The sequence below is a fragment of the Lygodium microphyllum genome, chromosome 26 (genome assembly GCF_053477565.2).
Source record: "Lygodium microphyllum isolate KBCC chromosome 26, Lygodium_microphyllum_v1.1.10, whole genome shotgun sequence".
Classification (NCBI taxonomy): Eukaryota; Viridiplantae; Streptophyta; class Polypodiopsida; order Schizaeales; family Lygodiaceae; genus Lygodium; species Lygodium microphyllum.
Genome location: NC_141160.1, coordinates 28,418,952 through 28,439,548, shown reverse-complemented (window position 1 = coordinate 28,439,548; position 20,597 = coordinate 28,418,952). Strand labels below are relative to the sequence as shown.

General features: G+C 45.2%; 1 protein-coding gene across 1 annotated transcript in view; it reads left to right on the top strand.

Moving 5' to 3' along the window:
- Positions 1-1,698: 1,698 nt before the first annotated feature.
- LOC148013088 (GTP-binding protein-like protein) overlaps positions 1,699-20,597 on the top strand; it is a 56,692-nt gene continuing 37,793 nt past the window's right edge. The window contains exon 1 of the mRNA XM_087668215.1: positions 1,699-2,083. Coding sequence (XP_087524341.1) covers positions 1,781-2,083 — 303 coding nt within the window. The 5' untranslated portion in view covers positions 1,699-1,780. The remainder of the gene's footprint in view (positions 2,084-20,597) is intronic.

Here is a 20,597-nt window from a genome sequence, read left to right as displayed (position 1 = left end):
CATGTGTAGTTAGGGTTAGTACCACATTGGCCTTTACCCCAACAACCTCCCACTTAAAGGCCAATGTGCCTTTAAGGGAGACAAATGAGTAAGAGAATGTGTGAGATAAATACACGTGAGGTACCATCACTAAATACTCATCAACTTCATGAAATGTGCAAACTTTTGAGAGGGCAGACTCTTAGTGAGAAAGTCTACATGGTTATCATCAATATAAACTTTGACAAGTCCAAAATGCTTGTAGTCAAGTACTTGATGAATGAAGTGATACCTCACTTCCATGTGCTTGGTTTTCATATGAAAAACTTTGCCACAATCATGGCCAATCTTGACTATCTAGAGACTTTAAAAAAAGGGCTAAAATCCAAAAAGAAAGGTTTCATACATGTACATGTTCAATCTAGTCTTAAGTGATAGTTGGGCACTCCAACGACTCAAGGAGTTGAGTCTATGCATCCAAAGTGAGTGCACCATAGACGTGGACACTAAGTAGGCAATCAAGCAATTAGTTGTGGCCACACATAGTCACCTTATCCACATAGAAACCTCTTTTCAACCTACTTCTCAAGATCTCAAGCAAATGAAACATAAAGTATACTAAATCTGATGTGAGTAGCCAATGAATCAAAATGCACAACATGGCTAATATAGGATTGAGAATTTTGATTTTTTAAGGGCTATTCTACTCTAATCTACCTTCATTCTCTAAACCAATTTGTCAACAATTTTGTCTTCGACATAGTTGTATATATTTCAAAATAAGCACAATGTGTGAGCAATAAGGGTGCAATTGCTTGGGGTACTTGGCAAGGTATATAAGCTTGTTAATTAAAGTGAAAGTGGCATGGACCTCCTTTTGTGGAATGGGAAGTTTGATGGAGTGGGATAAATAAAGTGTGAAGGAAGGATCTAACTAGAGTGGAGGTCGTTTTGAATTGATCTCCCATGGCAATTTACTTTAGGCATACTAGCCAATGGTGGTGGTTGTTTGAAGTGTTAGAGTATATGGAGGTAGAGGGTGAAGGCACACGAGGTAATCGGAGAGTGCATGGGGTAATGTGAGGAAGTAAATGGTGAGTGGTATAAAGGAGAGAGGAAGGTTGGTGGGGCCAAGGGGAGTGGGACCAATGAGTTGAGAGGGTGGGGTCACGAATGGGGGGAAATATAAGGTCATGGACTAGAAGGGAAGGATGGCCAACCTTCAAGGAAGGTTTCCATGGGAGAGAGGGTGCTAATGTGCCTTTACACTTAGAGACCAATCAATTATTAATCTTTACTATTAGTTAAGGGGAGGGCCCCCAACCTCCCCACAATGAAACGCGAGGGCAGGTGCCACGCGCCCAGCACCTGCCCTCGCCGCGAAAATCGCGCCCGCCCCACCGCGAAGCGCCGGGGTGAGTCTAGGCGCGAAGCGTCTAGGCGTTTTCATTATAAAGAATGTAAGGGGTTCTAGATTGGCATTTCAAGACATTGCATGCCAGTAGACATTTCTCTATACATTTCAAGGCATTGCATATCCATAGACACTTTTATATACATTATACCGTGCCTTTCCATAAGATCCAGAAATTTAATGCCACTTATGATTTTGCTTACTCATTTACCTCACAATCTCAAAACTTTGATTTTGTTTTACCATATACTTTAAAGTCTCTCAACTTTTGGAGATCTTAAGATGGGCACCGCCTACAAGAAGGCTTTTTGTAGGCGCACCGCTAAGGGTGGCTGAGTGTGAGACTCTGTCTCTTGGTCTAACTGGTTGGGTGGTGAAAGCCATTCAATGGCTGCAGTGGCCGTTCGTTCTTGCTGCCTGAGGGGCTGCTCCCCATCCATCGCTATGGTCTCCGCGCATCACCATGGCATGCCTCCCCCTCTCGGACCCACCCACCATCACCTGCCTCTCTCTTCAGCTCTATTGGCCAGCACCGTCTCGCATTTGCGCCCTCTCTTAAAGCGCATTGGTGGCCACCAACCTTTCCAGCTCTTCTTCTCCAGCAGTCCCTCCCCCAAGATCAGCATGAGCTTGCGGACAGGCATCGTTGGCTTGCCCAACGTGGGCAAATCCACTCTTTTCAATGCCCTGGTAAGAGGTTTTATTTACCTTTCTTTTTGTGCTTTGTTTCAGAGAAATCGAAAATTTCAAGAGTCGATTCGTACATACAAACAATGCCGGTTTTTGACTAAGTGCATCAGTAACTACATTAGCATGACTGGTGCTTGTCTGTATGACTCTTACCTCAGAAAATAATAAGTGGCTACCGAGTGCAATATGTAAGGCAGAATGTATACAGACGGATTGTAGTAGAATGTAAGGCATACTCATAGTAGAGTTTATACAGTAAAAATTTAATAGACCTATGTCCTGTTTCACGGGGAAAGTCCCACATACACCAGGGGTAAGCTTTTACGACTGCGCTGAGAGGTTGGTGGCTCGGGCACGTGTTGTTTTGGATTTGTGCTCCGACAATTTAGTTCAGAGAAAAGTAGTGCATGTGTAACATACAAAGTTTGGGGTCAAAATTTTGAGTTTTGCACCACAGCAAACAACCACCTTTTAAGCGTGCATCTTACATCTTACATCAAGTTTAATTTCAACTACTTTTAAAGCTGGAGGATAAAAGACACTCACATTTTGAAGGATGCAAGGGAGGTTTATGAGTAGGCTGACCCAGATGGTGATTGCTGACAGGTTTTGACTCCTAAAATTGTTTTCTTACTTTAGTGGTAGCCAGAGACTAGACTTGTCCATGTAGGATTCATTGTTGGAGATGTGACTCATCCATATCTCTCAAGTGGGATGGTTGAAGTTAGATGCAGTAGAAATCATAAGAACTTGGGATATACCATGGATTCCACTTTGACATTACTAACCCATACAATGTGGAAGAGAACAAGGATTTGAGAATTCCATTATAATCATGGCTAGCAATGTCTTTGGTTAACCACCATTTTACACACCTTCAATTGGCCTCCTTTGTTTATAGGGTCTGGATCATGTCCATCATTGAAGTCACAAGAAACCGGCAATCTATTGGTAGAAATGTAGGTGTAGTTGTTAGTTCAGCATAGCCCACAAATATATTTTTGTCCAATGTAGAGATTGGGGAGTTTCTATCTCCAATTTCAATCTTTGTAGTCTAGGATGTGGTTTGGATCTTTTTCTCTTTTTGGGCCTATAAAAAGGGGTGGTTCACTAGAACAAAAGACAACAATTGTTAGTTGGAGCTAAATGAAACAAAATTGAATTTTGGGCTGTTTTACCCTTGCAACACCTCTACTTCCTCGCATGCTTTAATAGACGGTGACTGGGCAGGATGTTTTGATATGAGTGTCTACTAGTTTCTATAGTGGCCACTTCAAGTTGTGAAGCTGAATACAGGGCAGCTTTTACAGCTCAGTTGAATATGTTTGGCTGAGACACCTTCTATCAGACCTACATATTGTACTTCCATCAGCTATATGTACCTACATTGAGAGTCGAAGTGCATTGGTAGTTACACGAAATCTGGTATTTCATGCATGATCAAAGCACATTGAGGTGCATTATCACTATGTTAGAGAGAGATTCCATGCAAGGGAGATTGATTTGGTCTATGTGCCTACACAAGATAACATAATAGACATATTCACCAAGGCTCTATCCAAAGAAAAGTTTGAAGCTTTTTGCAAAGTGACATCCATGTTTCGTTCACATCATTCACTCCAAGGGGCTTTGTTAAATACACCTTGTATTTTCCTTTGAGTCATTCTAGCGTGAATGCATCCTATCCACGGACACTTTTTACCCTCTTGCTTGGGAGGGGTTTTTTTCCCTGTGTGAACACACTTTAGTGTGTAGGTCTATATAATCTTATGGTTGTACCTTGTATTATTATTATTGTGATTCATTTTAGTGAAGGTACTCTTGTACACTTCTTTGTGTGTCTACTCTCACTCTTCTCCACTTCTTGTCTATTGAGTTGTTTATTTGATCCAACAATAGGAAGATATGCTCACTTGTCGGTGTAAGGCACATTGTTAAAAGGTGGCATTTCTGCTAATGATGTACCTGTCAGAGTGCAGCGATGCGGAAGCCTTGGACCAAGACTGAGAGAGAGAGTGAACGCAGAGAGGAGGGAGAGAGAAAGAGACAGTGGAAGATGAAGATCTGCTGTATAAAGTGTGTTGTATACAAAGATATGCAGATATGTACCCGGGCGCAGTGCGCGGGACTGCGTGTCTCCACCTCGACGATGCAACCTGCTGTTCACCTTGAAGTCCGCTGCAGTCTGCACGATTTCTAGCCTGTAACCTGCGAACAGAACTGTGGCAAATTGTGTAGAATATCGGCTATAAATAGCCAGCAAAAATGCGCCCAGAATATGCAGGTCGCCTGCATTAAATGTAGCCGATTGACCAGTACAAGTTAGACTGCCACGTGGCAGTCTGACTGGTTAGTCCGACCAGGCTGCCGTACTGTACGGCCAGGAATCTAATCGCTATCACCCCCTCTCAGAGCCTGGACGGGGTAGAAGCTTGAGGGATCTGGCATGTCTCCGAAGTAGAGCCTGGGGAAGCGCCTTCGTAAATAAATCTGCAAGATTGTCCTCTGTCTTACAGTACTCCACAGCTATGGTCTCATCCAGAAGCTTCTCTCTGATGAAGTGGTATTGGATCTCTATGTGCTTCGTCCGGGCATGGAAAACAGGATTCCGTGCCAAGGCAATGCAACTCTCATTGTCGCATTGCAGCAAAGTAGGACGAGTCTGGGGGCAGCCAAGCTCCTCCAACAATCGCCGAAGCCACACAGCCTCACATGTGGTGGAAGACGCGGCCCGATACTCCGTCTCAGTAGACGAAAGGGCTACCGTGGGCTGCTTCTTGCTACTTCATGAGATAACACCTGCACCCAAGGTAAAATAATAGCGTGTAGTAGACCGCTTGTGGTCCACATCACCAGTCCAATCCGAGTCTCTCCAACTTGCAAGTACAAGATCTAAACCACCTGTGCCTACTGGATAATGAATCCCTAAGTCAGATGTCCCCCTCAAATACCGAAGTATCCTCTGGGCAGCCTGCCAATGCACCGTCTGAGGTTCACTCATGAACCCTGCCAAGAGACCAATAGCAAAACAAAGATCAACACGAGTGTTAAGGAGCCAAATCAATGATCCAATCAACTGACGATAGCGGGAAGCATCCGCCAAGGGAGAATCTGAATGTGAAGTGGCCTTCCAGTTCGGATCCATAGGAGTAGAAATGGTCCGACAATCCTCCATCGCAAAAGAAACCAAGAGCTCCTGTACATATCTCTGCTGAGAGATGAAAATCCCCCTCTGAGACTGATAAATCTCATGGCCCAAGAAGAAGTGGAGTAGACCCAAGTCCGTCATCTCGAACGCCTGATGTAAAGTTGCCTTTGTCTCTTTGACCTTCTGTGCATGATCACCTGTGACAATCAAATCGTCAACATACAGCACAAAAAGCACACAACCAGCCTCGGAAGTGTGTTCATAAAGCTGTGGATCGGCCTTGAAACGCCGATATCCCAACTGTGACTGAAGGAACGAGTCAATCTTCTTGTTCCATGCACGCGGAGCCTGCTTGAGGCCATACAAGGCCTTCTTTAACCTGTAGACTTGCCCATCTGAAGATCCAAAGCCAGGAGGCTGCTCGACATAGATCTCCTCCTTCAAATCACCATTGAGGAAGGCCGACTTCATATCCAACTGGTAGATAGGCCATCTCCTACGGCCAGCCAAGGCAAGAACAACTTGAATAGTCGCCATACGAGCAGTGGGGGCAAAAGTGTCATGACAATCAATCCTTGGGCGCTGTGCAAAACCTTTAGCAACAAGGCGAGCCTTGTGCTTGTCCAAAGAACCATCACTAAGGCACTTGGTCTTGAAGATCCATTTGACGCCAATCACCTTCTTATTCGAGGGGCGAGGCACGAGATACCAAGTGCCATTCCTCTCAATAGCCTCCAACTCGGCTTCCATAGCTTTCTTCCATGGTGCGGACTGTAAAGCCTCCTTCACAGAGGTGGGCTCTCGATCCTGCATAACACGGGTTATTAAACAACAGTTAGAGCAAACAAGCTCCGTAGAATGTGCCTGGTGCCTTCGTGACCACCGCGGACCATCCTGCGGTCCCCACTCCTCATGGACCCCCTTGATTCCTGAATCTCGGAGTGTGTCACGGGCCCAACGAGGAGGAGGCCGGACCTCTCCTCGTCGCTCTCCATCAGCTGAAGACTCTGGGATATCCACTGGTGGTAACTCCTCGGGGGTGACCGGTGGGACAGTAGATTCTGTATCGGAAACAGAATCGGAATCAAAAGGCGCTGGCTCCAAAGGAACTGTCTCGGGAGCCCAACTCTACCCTGGATCTCCAAGAACGGGATGCTCCTCACCCGCTGCTATGGCTGGAACCTCCACAAACCGCACATCTCGACTGGTGTACACATCCCGCTTGACGGGGTCATACAAACGATAGCCTTGGGACTGAGAGCTGTAGCCAACAAACACCTATCTTGGGGAAGCTGCTTCAAATTTATCGCGATGAGTCTTGGGAATGTGAACATAGGCATCATACCCAAAAGTCCTGAAATAAGAAACATCGGGCTTAGTCCCAAAGTAAGCCTCAAAAGGTGTCATCCCATCAACAACCCAAGTGGGGGATCGGTTAAGGATGTGGACTGCAGTAGCCACAGCATCGGCCCACAGAAACTGAGGTGTCTGTCGGTGCTCCATCATGGTGCGCGCCATCTCGATCACACTTCGGTTCTTCCGTTCAAGAATGCCATTTTCTTGAGGAGTGTTGGTGTTAGCAAACTCCTGGTGAATGCCTTTATTTGCACAAAAACGAGCTAACTCATTAGAAACAAATTCACCACCCTTGTCGGAGCGCAAGGTCTTCAATCACCAGCCTGATCGGTTTTCCTCAAAGAGAAGCCAATCCTTGAAGTGGGAGAAAGCCTCCGACTTCAATGCCAAGAAGTAGGCCCAAGTCATCCTGCTGTAGTCATTTACGATCAACATGAAGTACTAGCTCCCTCTCAAGGACTCGTTCCTCATAGGGCCACAAAGATCCGTAGATACAAGCTCCATCGGTGAAGTAGACCGCCGCGAAGCTTTGTTGGGAATCGCATCCCTATGCTGTTTCCCACGAATGCAGGAGATACATGGCTGCTGGCTCACCACTATGTCCGGCAACCCTCGAACAAGCTGTCCACGTGACGCCCTCCGAAGATAATCATAGTTGAGGTGACCAAACCGAGCATGCCATAGCGCTGACTGTGTCTGAGAGGTAAGAAGAAGAGTAGGGAGAACGGTAAAAGACGTCAATTTGTAGATGCCGTTCTCCTCATATCCTGATGAGAGAACCTTCGTTGACCCACGATCAAGGATTCGCACCGAATCACTGTCAAACTCCACCAAAAGTCCAAGTGAACAAATCTTATGAACCGAAAGTAGATGATACCCTAAACCTGGCACATGCAAGACTTCTGAGGTATGGGTACCACCACGTCCATCTGGAATAAGCTGCATCTCACCCCGTCCTGCAATTGACACCGAAGAGCTATCTCCAATGAGAATCTGCCCACGCGAAGGTCGCAACTGGGCAACACCAACTGATGAAGGAGTCATGTGCCGGGAGGCACCACTGTTAACGATCCACTCTCGAGCCTGGGGAGATGTCATCGCAGCATCAGAAGCCTTCGGTGTAGAGTCCTCAATGATTGCTAGATGAAGAAACGCAGTTGATGAGGGTGCAGCCACCGCTCCAGAATCCTTCGTGTCCTTCTTGTCTTTGTCGGGGCAATCCTTCTTCCAATGGCCGGTCTTTCCACAAATATGGCATGTGGATTCTTTTTCCTTGTCCTTCTTTGACTTGTTGTCCTCCTTCTTCTTCTTTTGGTACTTCCCCTTCTTCTGAGAGGCTTGACCTGTCAGAGCTTCCGACTTGAAAGCATGCTGTCCCTTTAGTTGTTCCTCTTAGTCCAAGACCATAGGAACCAGCTCTTCCCACCGAAGAGTAGACTTACGCCCCGAAGCAATAAGGGTGGAGTAAAAAGCACCGAATCGTGGCGGCAACTGGGACAAGAGTGTGATCGCCATGTCTTCGGAGGAAATTGGCTTCCCCGCATTCTGAACCTGCATCTGAAGCTGTCTAAGCTTGTTGATGTGCTCCCGCAACGAAGAAGACTTGTTCACGGACAAGGTCCGCATCTGCACCTCCAAAGAAACCCGCTTTATAAGGGTCATCCGGTTATACATCTGATCAAGCTCCAGCCATATCTCCCGAGCCACCGTCAAGTGATCGATGTGGGCGATCACGGCTGTAGTACAAGACAGAAAAAGAAAAGAACGAATCCGGGCGTTTAGTTTGTCCCAGTGAGACTGTGCCTTGGCCAACTCCGCTCGAGCATCGGAAGAGAGTTTGGACTCATCTCTCATCGAGGGCCGGTTGATCTCCTGTACAAGCTCCGCCAAATCGTAAGACTCAAGGATGGCCAACATCATCATGCGCCAAATGCGGTAATTGTTGCCATCGAGCTTTTGATCTGCGGGAAGAGCTGGTAAGACAGGCACCCTCCGATCCATGATCGTCTGGAACTCCAAGTCAATCTCTGTAGACATCTTCACCTGTAATGCCTTCACAAACGCAAAAGCAGCCCCCTCTGACTGTGAAAACGCAGCTTGCTAGGGCTCTTTCTTCCGCGTCCCGAACCTTCTTCACCCGCCGGAGGCGATGAAAAAGTAAAACCTGCACTTGAAAGCTGAAAACTCAGCCTTCTTCCTCTTCAGACAGCAGCAAACAGCAGCAAATTCACCAACTGGACTCCTTTTCCGCGCGACCAGGCTCGCCTCAGCCTTGTTCCGATGCGCAACCCTCCCGCTCGCCCTCGAATGCTGGAAATGCAGCCTTGTGTCGCGATGGAATCTCCTCTTCAGGTAGGTTCTTCGCTCAGTCAGCCCTTCTTCACTGCTCTGATACCATGTTAGAGTGCAGCGATGCGGAAGCGTGGGACCAAGATCGAGAGAGAGAGTGAACGCAGAGAGAAGAGGGAGAGAGAGACAGTGGAAGATGAAGATTTGCTGTATAAAGTGTGCTGTATACACGGGCGCAGTGCGTGGGACTGCGTGTCTCCACCTCGACGATGCAACTTGCTGTTCACCTCGAAGTCCGCTGCAGTCTGCACGATCTCCAGCCTGTAACCTGCGAACAAAACTGTGGAAAACTGTGCAGAATATCGGCTATAAATAGCCAGCCAAAATGCGCCTAGAATATGCAGGTCGGCTGCATTAAATGCAGCCGTCGGCTGCATTAAATGCAGCCGACTGACCAGTACAGGTCGGACTGCCACATGGCAGTCCGATTGGTCAGTCCAACCAGGCTGCCGTACTGTACAGCCAGGAATCTGATCGCTAACAGTACCAAGGTGCAGAGTGACATTCACCTATGGATAGCTCACGTGTGGTGTAGAGAAAGAAAAGGTGCAAGGAATTGAAACAGATAATCCAAATTGTAGTGTGTTGAATGCAGATGTGGAGTGCAATCCTAAGTTATTGAAAGTAAAAGAAAGAAAATTTATGTTTTGACTAGAAGATGGAGGGATGGGAGGAGTTTGAGAAAAGTGACTACCCAACTCCATGCTTAAGTGAAATTGAAGTGTCAATCATACATGGAAGTATGGCTGCTTCGAGATCCTCCTCTATTGGATGTAAAGACCCTTCATTACACTTCTCATGTATATATTTACTTGTATATGTGAACGCACCCTTATGGGTGTTGAGATATCGAGCTCCACTCGTGATACGCCAGGGTGACCGTTGTGTATTTATGTCACCGACTTGTCAGTTGCAGACGCGGTTGGTACACCGCCTATGAATAATAGCTACATGATAGCTATCCTTATCTACTCTAGTTTGTGGCTCAGTTAGTATGCCACCTTAGTTAGTTGAGTTTGGTTTGAGACCCATATATAGGGTTCTTCTATTTCTTTGTATGAGAGTTCTTTTGGCTTACACAACTAAGAAGAGGAAAACTGTTTTCAGCCTCCACCCTTGTGTGTCTTCCCCCATTGTGCAAGCAAGAAAGCTTCAAGCGAGACTCCTTCCTTCTCTCCCACAATCTTGACATGGTATCAGAGCCTTGTTCGTGGTAAGGAGCTCAAGAAAGCAAGCCAAGCTCGCGGTGTTCTGGTAAGAGGAGCAGTGTTGCTTTCATTTTCTATTTTGGGAGCAGATCTCTGCAGGTAGCACAGTCGAAAATTGCAGGAGTGCATTGTCTCAGGTTGAGACGCCCTTCGCGCTGAAGCAAGAGGGCAGTATATGCTGCGGATGAGAGCTTTAGCTCTCGGCGACCCTGTTTTTTTGATTTGAGGCCATTTCGGGGCCTGTTTTGGAGGCGGAAGTTTTCTGCACGCACTCAGGAAAAAGCCCTGTTTTATGCTGTGCGACCACTGTTCTACAGGTCGGTGAAAAGTTACCACAGTAATTGCATCGTATGCTTGTGCGCAGAGACATTGGGAGTTTCAGAATCATCCTTGGTTCCTGTTTATGCAAAATCGTCACTAGGAAGTGACTGTGTGGTCAAATACCACTTTCGCCAGTTTTCCAGATTTGCCCTTGTGAGGGTGAAGCTGTGTTTTTTGCAGTGACAGAATTTCTTGCAGTATTCTGTAATGGCGTCTGATTCTCTTTCACAGATTGTCACTGAAAAGCTTGACAAGAACAACTTCCAGGCATGGAAGTTTAGAATGACGAATTTCCTTATGGGAAAAGGATATTGGGAATTTGTTGCAGGAAATGAAGAAGAACCAGTTCTTCCTGATGTTCCCAATCAACAACAAATGCAGGCATTTAAAGCATGGCATGAGAGAGCCAGGAAAGTTATGTATTGGCTGTCTATCAGCATTTCAGACTCTATGATTGTGCATATTCAGGATGCAAGTACGCCAAAGGAGGCATGGGATACTTTGTCAAAAATGTATAGCACAAATACGCAAGCCAGGAAAATGCAGCTCAAGCAAGAGTTGCACAATGTGCAAAGAGATAATATGAGCATCAACGACTACCATATGAAGGTGAAGAAGATTGCAGATGCACTTGCTTCCATTGGGTCACCAGTGGAAGATGATGATTTAGTTTCTGTGACCTTGAATGGTCTAGGAAAGGATTATGCACAGTTTCGGACATCCATTTCAGTTCGTGAAAGATTTCCTGATTTTGAGGAGTTGATTGCTCTTCTAATTTCTGAGGAACAGAGAAATGGTGGTGCATCTTCTTCAGGAGGAACTTCAAAAGAAGCTGTCTTCTACTCAAATGCTGGAAGAGGTAGAGGCAGAGGTAGAGGAGGCCGATTTGGAGGCCGAGGTAGAAATCAGAATATGCAGCAAACTCAAGAAAACCAGTCCTATGGAGGAGGACGTGGTAACTCTAGAGGCAGGGGGAGCCAAAGAGGTCGTGGTGGATGGCAAAGAGGTCAAAATGCAAACAGTAATGTTGAATGCTACTACTGTGGTAAAATGGGTCATATGGCTAAAGACTGCTATAAAAAGCAGAATGATATCATGAATGGAAAACTGCAACAAGGGAATTATGCATCTTCTAGCAGACAGGGTGATGACAGAAATGAGCATTTGTTCATGGTGCAGCACATGAACAATTCTGTGACAAGTGCAGAAGAAAGCAATGATGTATGGTATGTTGACTCAGGTGCATCAAACCACATGACAGGTCATGCAGAATGGATGGAGGATGCAAGGAAAATGGAAAAACCAGGATTTGTGGAGACTGGTGATGATACTGCACATCCTATTGTGCAGATTGGAAAAATTCCCTTGTCTATGCAGGATGGGAAAAAGAAATACCTGTCTGATGTATTTCATGTCCCGAATATCACCAAGAATCTGGTTTCTGTTGGTCAAATGGTTGAGCAGGGCTTGCAGGTCAGATTTAATCCTCATGGATGCTTTGTTGAGGATATGAAAAATAAAGGTCGCTTGATAGCAAAAGGAAAGAAGAAGGGCAGAATGTTTACATTGGATGCAGACATGCCTGAATTGAGTGCAGCAATGTTTGCACATGGGACCGGTGTAGTTGCAGATATTGATATCTGGCATAAACGCATTGGTTATGCTAATATACAACGACTTAAATCAATGCAGGCCCAAAACATTGTTGCAGGATTGCCTAAGTTCAAGGTTGCAGAAATGCATAAGGTATGTGAAGCCTGTCAATTTGGAAAACAGGCAAGGAAACCATTTCCTAGACATGTTCAAGAGAGTAAGAAGCCATTGGAATTAATCCACTCTGATGTGTGGACTACTAAAGCTGCATCTCTTGGAGGCTGTCATTATTTTGTCAGTTTTATTGATGACTATAGCAGAAAAGTTTGGGTGTATTTTATGAAAAAGAAAAGTGAAGTTTTTGGGCATTTCAAAACTCTTAAAGCTATGGTTGAAAAAGAAACAGGCCTGCAGATAAAATGCCTAAGGTCAGATGGAGGGGGAGAGTACCTCTCAAATGAGTTTGCAAGGTTCCTGCAGGAGCATGGCATAAAGCAGCAATATTCATGCAGTCATACCCCACAGCAAAATGGAATTGCAGAAAGAAAAAACAGACATATTGGAGAGGTGTCTCGTGCCATGCTCAATGAAAAAAACCTGCCAGATTTTTATTGGGCTGAAGCAGTTGCTACAGCAGTCTACATAATGAACAGGACTCCCACTGCAGCAATACATGGAATGACTCCAGAGGAGAGGTATACTGGTAGGAAACCAGATATTTCTCATTTGAAAATTTTTGGTTGCATTGCCTATGTACATGTGCCAGATGAGTTGAGATCCAAGTTGGATCCAAAAGCTGAGAAGTGCATCTTTATTGGTTAGTCTCTGCAGCAAAAAGGGTATAGATGCTATAACCCTTCTACTCGTAAGTTTACAGTGAGCAGAGATGTTGTTTTTGATGAGATGAGTAGCTGGTATAAACCAGTAAATGTGATTGATGATGTAGATGCACAAAATGGTAATGCTGCACAGAATTCACAGCAGCAGTCACAAAATATTAGTGGACCTGGAGCGTCCTCTAGTAGTGGTTCACATTCTTCGCCATGGACAGGCAGATTGAGATCATGAGAATCTTCTCAAAGTAATGCAGATAGTGGTATGCAGGTATCACGAAAAGGAAAAGAGAAGGTTGATCAGCCCATGTTTGATGTGAATGCAGGTCACTCTTATGTGGATGGTGAATCCAGTGGCTCAGAACAGAGCATTGATGATGAGTTGGGTATTCCTTCTATTGTTACACCTGGAGTAAGGAAGACCAGGGATGTTTTGAGAGCACCTGGGAGTGAACCTACTTTGCGCAGGTCTACGAGAGCTAGGTATCCTGTGGATAGGCTGAAATATGATGGATTTACAGCCATTCACTATGCATATATGGTCAAAGTGATACAGGAACCAGAACCCACTTCTTTTGAGCAAGCCATGGGAAAAGAAAAATGGGAGAAAGCCATGGATGAAGAAATGGATGCCTTGGAAGCAAATGCTACATGGGAATTGGTACCTTTGCCTAAAGGTAAGAATGCAATTGGCTGTAAGTGGGTTTATAAGGTGAAGCACAATGCAGATGGTTCTGTGAACAGATACAAGGCAAGATTAGTAGTCAAGGGGTATGCACAAACATATGGCATTGACTATGAAGAAACATTCAGTCCGGTTGCAAGGATGGCAACCGTAAGAGCAGTCATTGCTATGGCTGCATCAAAGGAATGGTCTTTACATCAGATGGATGTAAAGAATGCCTTCTCGCATGGTGACTTGCAAGAAGAGGTCTATATGGAGCAGCCACCAGGTTATGTGCATGATGTTCATCCTGAGTTTGTTTGCAGGTTGAAGAAAGCCTTGTATGGCTTGAAGCAAGCACCTAGAGCATGGTCTGACAAGATAGGACAGTATCTTGTCACTATTGGCTTTCAGATTTCCAAGGCAGATTTCTCACTTTATGTGAGAAAAACAGAGAAAGGTATTATGCTACTTGTCATTTATGTTGATGATTTGATTATGACAGGTGACAGTGATGAAGATATCCTTCATGTGAAAATGCTATTGAAGCAGAAGTTTGAGATGAAGGATTTGGGAGAGCTGCGTTATTTCTTGGGCATTGAGGTGATTAGATCACCAAGTGGGATACAGCTCTTGCAGAGGCAGTATGGATTGGACATGCTGTCCAAATATGGGATGACAAGCTGTAAGCCTATTTCAGTTCCTTTGGAGCAGAATGTGAAGCTGAGCATAGATGCAGGTGAGCTTCTAGAAGACCCTACTATGTACAGACGCATAGTAGGAAGTTTGATTTATATGACTATTACCAGGCCAGATTTGAGCTATGCTGTTGGATTGGTAAGTCAGTTTATGCAGGCTCCAAGGAAACCACATTTGGATGCGGCTAGACGCATACTCAGGTATGTGAAGTCCACATTGCAGTATGGACTATTTTATGAGACTGGGGTTCAGATACAGTTGCATGGATACACTGATGCTGATTGGGCTGGTAGTATTTCTGATAGACGATCTACCAGTGGATATGTGTTCTCTTTTGGGAGTGCTGCAGTCACTTGGAGCAGCAAGAAACAGCCTACAGTTGCCTTGTCGAGCACAGAGGCTGAGTACAGGGGTGCAGCAATGGCTGCATGTGAGGTAGCTTGGTTGCATAAGCTACTTTATGATATGCATCAGTCTACAGATGGGCCAGTTGTCATTTATTGTGACAACATGAGTGGTATACACTTGGCAAATAACCCAGTCTATCATGCTAGAACAAAGCACATTGAGGTGCATTATCACTATGTGCGAGAGAGGGTTTTACTAGGTCTTATTGATCTAGTTTATGTCAGCACAGAGGATCAGGTAGCTGACATATTCACGAAGGCATTGGGCGCAGAGAAGCTGCGCAAGTTCAGAGACCTGCTTGGTGTGCAGGAATTGGGATTGAGCTCGAGGGGGAGTGTTGAGATATCGAGCTCCACTCGTGATACGCCAGGGTGACCGTTGTGTATTTATGTCACCGACTTGTCAGTTGCAGACGCGGTTGGTACACCGCCTATGAATAATAGCTACATGATAGCTATCCTTATCTACTCTAGTTTGTGGCTCAGTTAGTATGCCACCTTAGTTAGTTGAGTTTGGTTTGAGACCCATATATAGGGTTCTTCTATTTCTTTGTATGAGAGTTCTTTTGGCTTACACAACTAAGAAGAGGAAAACTGTTTTCAGCCTCCACCCTTGTGTGTCTTCCCCCATTGTGCAAGCAAGAAAGCTTCAAGCGAGACTCCTTCCTTCTCTCCCACAATCTTGACAATGGGTGTAAGTGTACTATATCCTAAGTATAAATACATTTTATTCTTTGTTTGTACCACACTGGTGTTGAGAAACCCTTCACCTGCAGTTTGCGTTTTGCGTTTCTGCGTTCTGCATTTAGGGTTTGCAACCCCAAAAAGGGGCGCCATCCTAGACTGACTGTGCCTATTTACAGGCCACTTTCATTCATTCCTGACGGCTGTTTCATTTAGTCCGTCACCTCTTCTCTCTAGCCTCTCCACTACCCTCACACCCCTTCAAGAGAACATTGCGGTTCGTGGTTCATGGCTGTCTTCATCATCTTCCTTGTGCTACGGCACCCTCGTTCCCTTATATCACATTCACTCCATGATTTAGAACTTCATCATTCCATTCATCAGAGTTTCTTCTCTCTTCTCTTCTCTTCTCCATGTTTGCCGAGTTCACTTTGTGTTTCTTTCCGCAAACCCTACTGTCTCGCCGGTACGCAATCTTTTGACATGGTTTCAGAGCTGGATCTGATCATCTAGCAGCGAAGATCCTCCACTCCAGTGAAGGCAAAGACCGGTGGCGGGTTTGGCATCCCCTTCTCTTCTTCTTTTGCTGCATCAACATCTTGTTTTTGCAGTTTTCAGGTGTTTTCAGCTTGCTGCCCACACCCCTTTCGCGGAGGACATCACAGTCTCAGCTGTTCCTTGCTGTCATCTAGAGTCTAGCGCCTATTTCCAGCCTTCCACTTGCAGTTTGCAGCTGTTTACAGCAAAGCGTCTATTGCTGATCACTCTCCATTCAGAAAATAATCTCGTTTTTGCAGATTTCAGATATTTCAGCTTGTTGCCCACACCTCGGACGCGGAGGACATTGCGGTCTAAGCTGGCCATTGCTGTCTCTAATAGTTTGGCTCCTGTTTCTAGTCTACCACACATTGTTCGGAGTTGATTTTAATATACTGACTGCTGCTGCTGGTTTCACTCGCTTTTTTAGTCTCTCTCTCCTCCTCATCAGAGAAGACAAAGACCAGTGGGTTCGGCATCAACATTTGATTTCTCTATCATTTTTGCTGCGCATTGGGAGATACAATTGTTCTCCCTCCCACCCTCCCTTTTCCAGTTTGCCACACCAGTACCATGGCGTCTTCTCCAACAGATTGCCCATACTCGGTGTTCCTACTGCGGCATGAACGGTCATCCCATCGAAGACTCCCGACTTCAACCTTTGCTCCCAACCCTTGGAGTAATGCATCTTCCACTAGGCACTCCTTGTGCCACCTCTCCTTTCTAGGCCATAGAGATCGTTCTGCATCGGCTATCGGAGTATTATGCTTAAGGCCATAAGCTGCACCCAACGCGCACTAAGTCTTTTTGAGCACATGGAGGCTCTAAGACCTTACGAGGCAATAAGCCCTCCTGGAGACTACCCCACTGCGTGGAGGTTTTCCCCACTCACTTTCGGGTACAGTGGCTTGCTCGGCCTACATCTCCTCTACAGTCCACTCTCTTGAGAGCCCGCGACTATTCCCCATGCTTGGCTCATCCTGAGCCCCCTTCTTCCCCACCCTCTTGCACTTAGGTTTGAGAGGCCACTTCTGAGTGCTTTTTGGTTTCTTCTTCCGAGCCCCAAATACCTTCTTCGGCACAACCGGCGGCACTTCATCATTAGATGCTTCGTAGTCCGTGAGCCTGTAGTGACCGGGAGGCACGAAGATCGAGACAATCGGTGTTCATTACGCGCTGAGAGACAGAGAGTGAGAGAGAGCAGAGTAGAGAGTGTGCACGATTTGTGGGTACAATGATGAGTGTACCTCTTTAGGTTTTTAGATAGATATATATGTGTAAGTACAAGTGCTAAGGGTGTGTTCATACTCGAGCACATTAAAAGGCACGAGGGCCTTTATTCCCAACAACCTCCCACCTAAAGGCAATGTGCCTTAAGAGAAGAAAAGAATCAGTTAAGTCTAGGTATGTACAAAGTTGAAATACCTATATCTATCCAACTCCCATCATCTGTCGGCAATGAGCAAACCGCTCTGCTGGAAGACCCTTCGTGAGAAGGTTTGCAGGATTATCATTTGTATGCACTTTGACAAGCTTAATGCTCTTGTTGTCAAGTACATCTCTAATGAAATGGTATTTCACCTGTATGTGCTTCGTCTTCGTATGAAAGACGGGATTCCATGCTGGCATGATAGCACTCTGACTGTCGCAATGGAGAACAAGTAACTCTGTAATGCCAAGCTCTCCCACTAGATGTAAAAGCCATAAAACCTCCTTGCATGCCTCAGTGGTAGTTACATACTCTGTCTCTGTAGTAGACAATGCAATACACTCTTGTAGCCTGGAGATCCAAGAGACTGCTCCTCGTGTGAAAATAAATACATACCCAGAAGTGGACTTTCTGCAATTCGCATGACCAAGATAGTTTGCATCCGTAAAGCCAACAACAAATGCCTTCTGCTTTCCAAAGAAGATGCACAACTCCTTTGTGCCTTTGAGGTATCTCATAATACCTTTCACTGCTTTCGAATGCTTTTTGCCAGGGTTTGCCATGTATCTGCTAACCACTCCCATTGCAAAGGCAATGTCAGGACGTGTAGCAAACTGCCAACAGTTGAAGCATATGGTATCTTGGCCATTTTAGCCTTCTCATCATCAGATGTAGGGCTGTCCTCTGCACTAAGTTTCACATATGGAGGCAATGGATCCCCAATTGTTTTCCCCCCCTCCATATTGAAATGCTGCAAAACCTTTGAGATATACTCCTGCTGAGATAGATAGAGCAATTCTTTGGACCTATCTTTGAGTATTCGTATACCAAGAATATGATTTGCATCACCAAGATCCTTCATGTCAAAGCTGCCATGAAGACTTTGCTTTAGTGAGTCCAAGGCATGAGTATCCTTGCCAGCAATCAGCATGTCATCAACATACAAAACCAAGATAATCAGGCTGCCATCCGCTGCCTTCTTAGTGTACAAGCAGTGATCCACTTGACTTCTATGGAAACCTTGAGATTGCATAAATGTATTAAATTTATGATACCATTCTCTTGGTGCTCGTTTCAGCCCATACAAACTCCTTTTGAGTTTACATACCAGTTTTTCTTTCCCTTTTTCAACAAACCATTCAGGCTGCTGCATATATATGTCTTCATGCAGATCACCATGTAAGAACACAGTCTTTACATCCATCTGCATGAGCTCTATATCTTTAGTTGCAACCAAGCCCAAAATGGTTCTCAATGTAGTCATTTTGACTACAGGAGAGAAAATCTCATCAAAGTCAATTCCATGTTCCTGTTTGTACCCCTTTGCAACCAATCTTGCTTTGTACTTTGGTGAGGAACTAGAAGTGACCTTTATCTTGTAAACCCATTTGTATGGAAGTGTTTTCTGCCCTTTAGGCAACTGCACCAAGTCCCAAGTGCCATTTCTCTCAATAGATTTCATTTCTGACAACATGGCTTTATACCATTTCTTGCTGTCGTGTCTGTCCATTGCTTCCTTGAAGCAAGACGGTTCACCACAGTCTGTCAACATGACATAATCAGCCACATTGTTTGCACTAGGAATGAATCTATCAGGTTGCCTAGTAGCCCTAGAAGATCTTCTAACCCAATGATCATTGTTTGCTGGTTGTTGAGCATTTCCAGCTTGCTGTCATGGCATTTCAGCCTGCAAATCAGCATTATCAGTTTGCTGTCCTAATTGTTCTTGCACAATGTAGTGGTTCATTACCATGGGCAATAGCTGGCTGATCATTTCAAGCATTATTTTTTGCATTTACATGTTCATTTACAGCAGGTATTTGCTGCTGTATAGCGGGCACATTTTGCTGTCCAAAAGATATTTTTTCTCGGAATACAACCCTACAGACCTCCTCAGTTTTTTCGGGCTGTTTATGCATGCGATCTTCTCGGAAGATAACATTATTACTGGATACTACTTTTCTTTTCAGGGGATCCCATAATTTATACCCCATTTCACCCTCGTCACCGTATCCTAGAAAAATGCATTTACAGGACTTTGGCTCAAGTTTGCTGCATTTTTCTTTACGAATGTGTACAAAAGCCTCGCAGCCAAACACTTTCAGGAGCATATGAAGGTGGCTTCCCCGATCATGCTTCTTGGGGAACTCCCCCCCTCCCCCTCCCCCTCCCCCCAAAAGACGTGTTTGGTGACCGATTAATTAAGTGTACGGCTGTCATAACAGCCTTTGCCCAAAAACCATGGGGTAATGTAGTATGAGACAGCATCGTATGGACTTTATCCTGTATGGTCGGATTCATACACTTTGCAACTCCATTTTGGGGTGGATTATGAGGGGTAGTGAGCTCCCTCTTTATCCCTTTGCAGTCACAAAATGCCTGAAAGGCCTTGGACACATATTCCCCACCATTATCAGAGCGAAGACACCTGAGTGTCTTATCAGTTTGATTTTCAACCAATGCCAAGAAATTTTTAAACTTGTCAAGCACTTTATCCTTGCTATGAATAGGATAAACCCATACCTTCCGCGTAGCATCATCGACAAAGGTGACAAAATATCTCTCTCTAAAGATAATCCTGGCATCTGATATACATCTGAATGTACTAACTCTAGAGGAGAAGATTTCAACGAAAGAGACTTTTTGTGAGATGTCTGTGTATGTTTACCATAAATATAGTGATCACAATGCTCAAAACCAGCATAACGAAGACAAGGCAAGTAACCCAAACGAGAAAGCACTTTCATTCCTGTTTGACTCATGTGTCCCAACCGGCAAAGAAATGCTTGGCTGCTCGGTCATAGCAACAACATGATCACTCACACTAGGTACATGGAGAGGATACAAAGTGTTACTTTTACAACCTCTGGCAATCACTCTAGATCCCTTACAGATCTTCCATTTTCCATCACCAAAGGTGGTATAAAAACCATAATTATCTAGCTGCCCTGTGCTAGTTAAGCTCTTCTTGAGCTGAGGTACATGTCGTACATGTTGAAGTGTGAAGACAAAGCCATGCTGAAACTGCAACTGCACACTGCCAATACCTGCAATGTCACATGCATAGTTGTCCCCAAGATGGACAACACCATGTCGACCCCCTGTATAGGCAGAGACCCACTCTCGATGAGGGGTGACATGAAAGGAAGCACCTGAATCGAGAATCCAGGTATGCATGTCCTCATCTGTATCTGCAAGTAAAGCATGTGAACCAAAGTGTGAAGAGACCTAAAGTACGCCATTCCCACTATCCTCACTGTCATGAGTGACTACATTCACCTCTTCA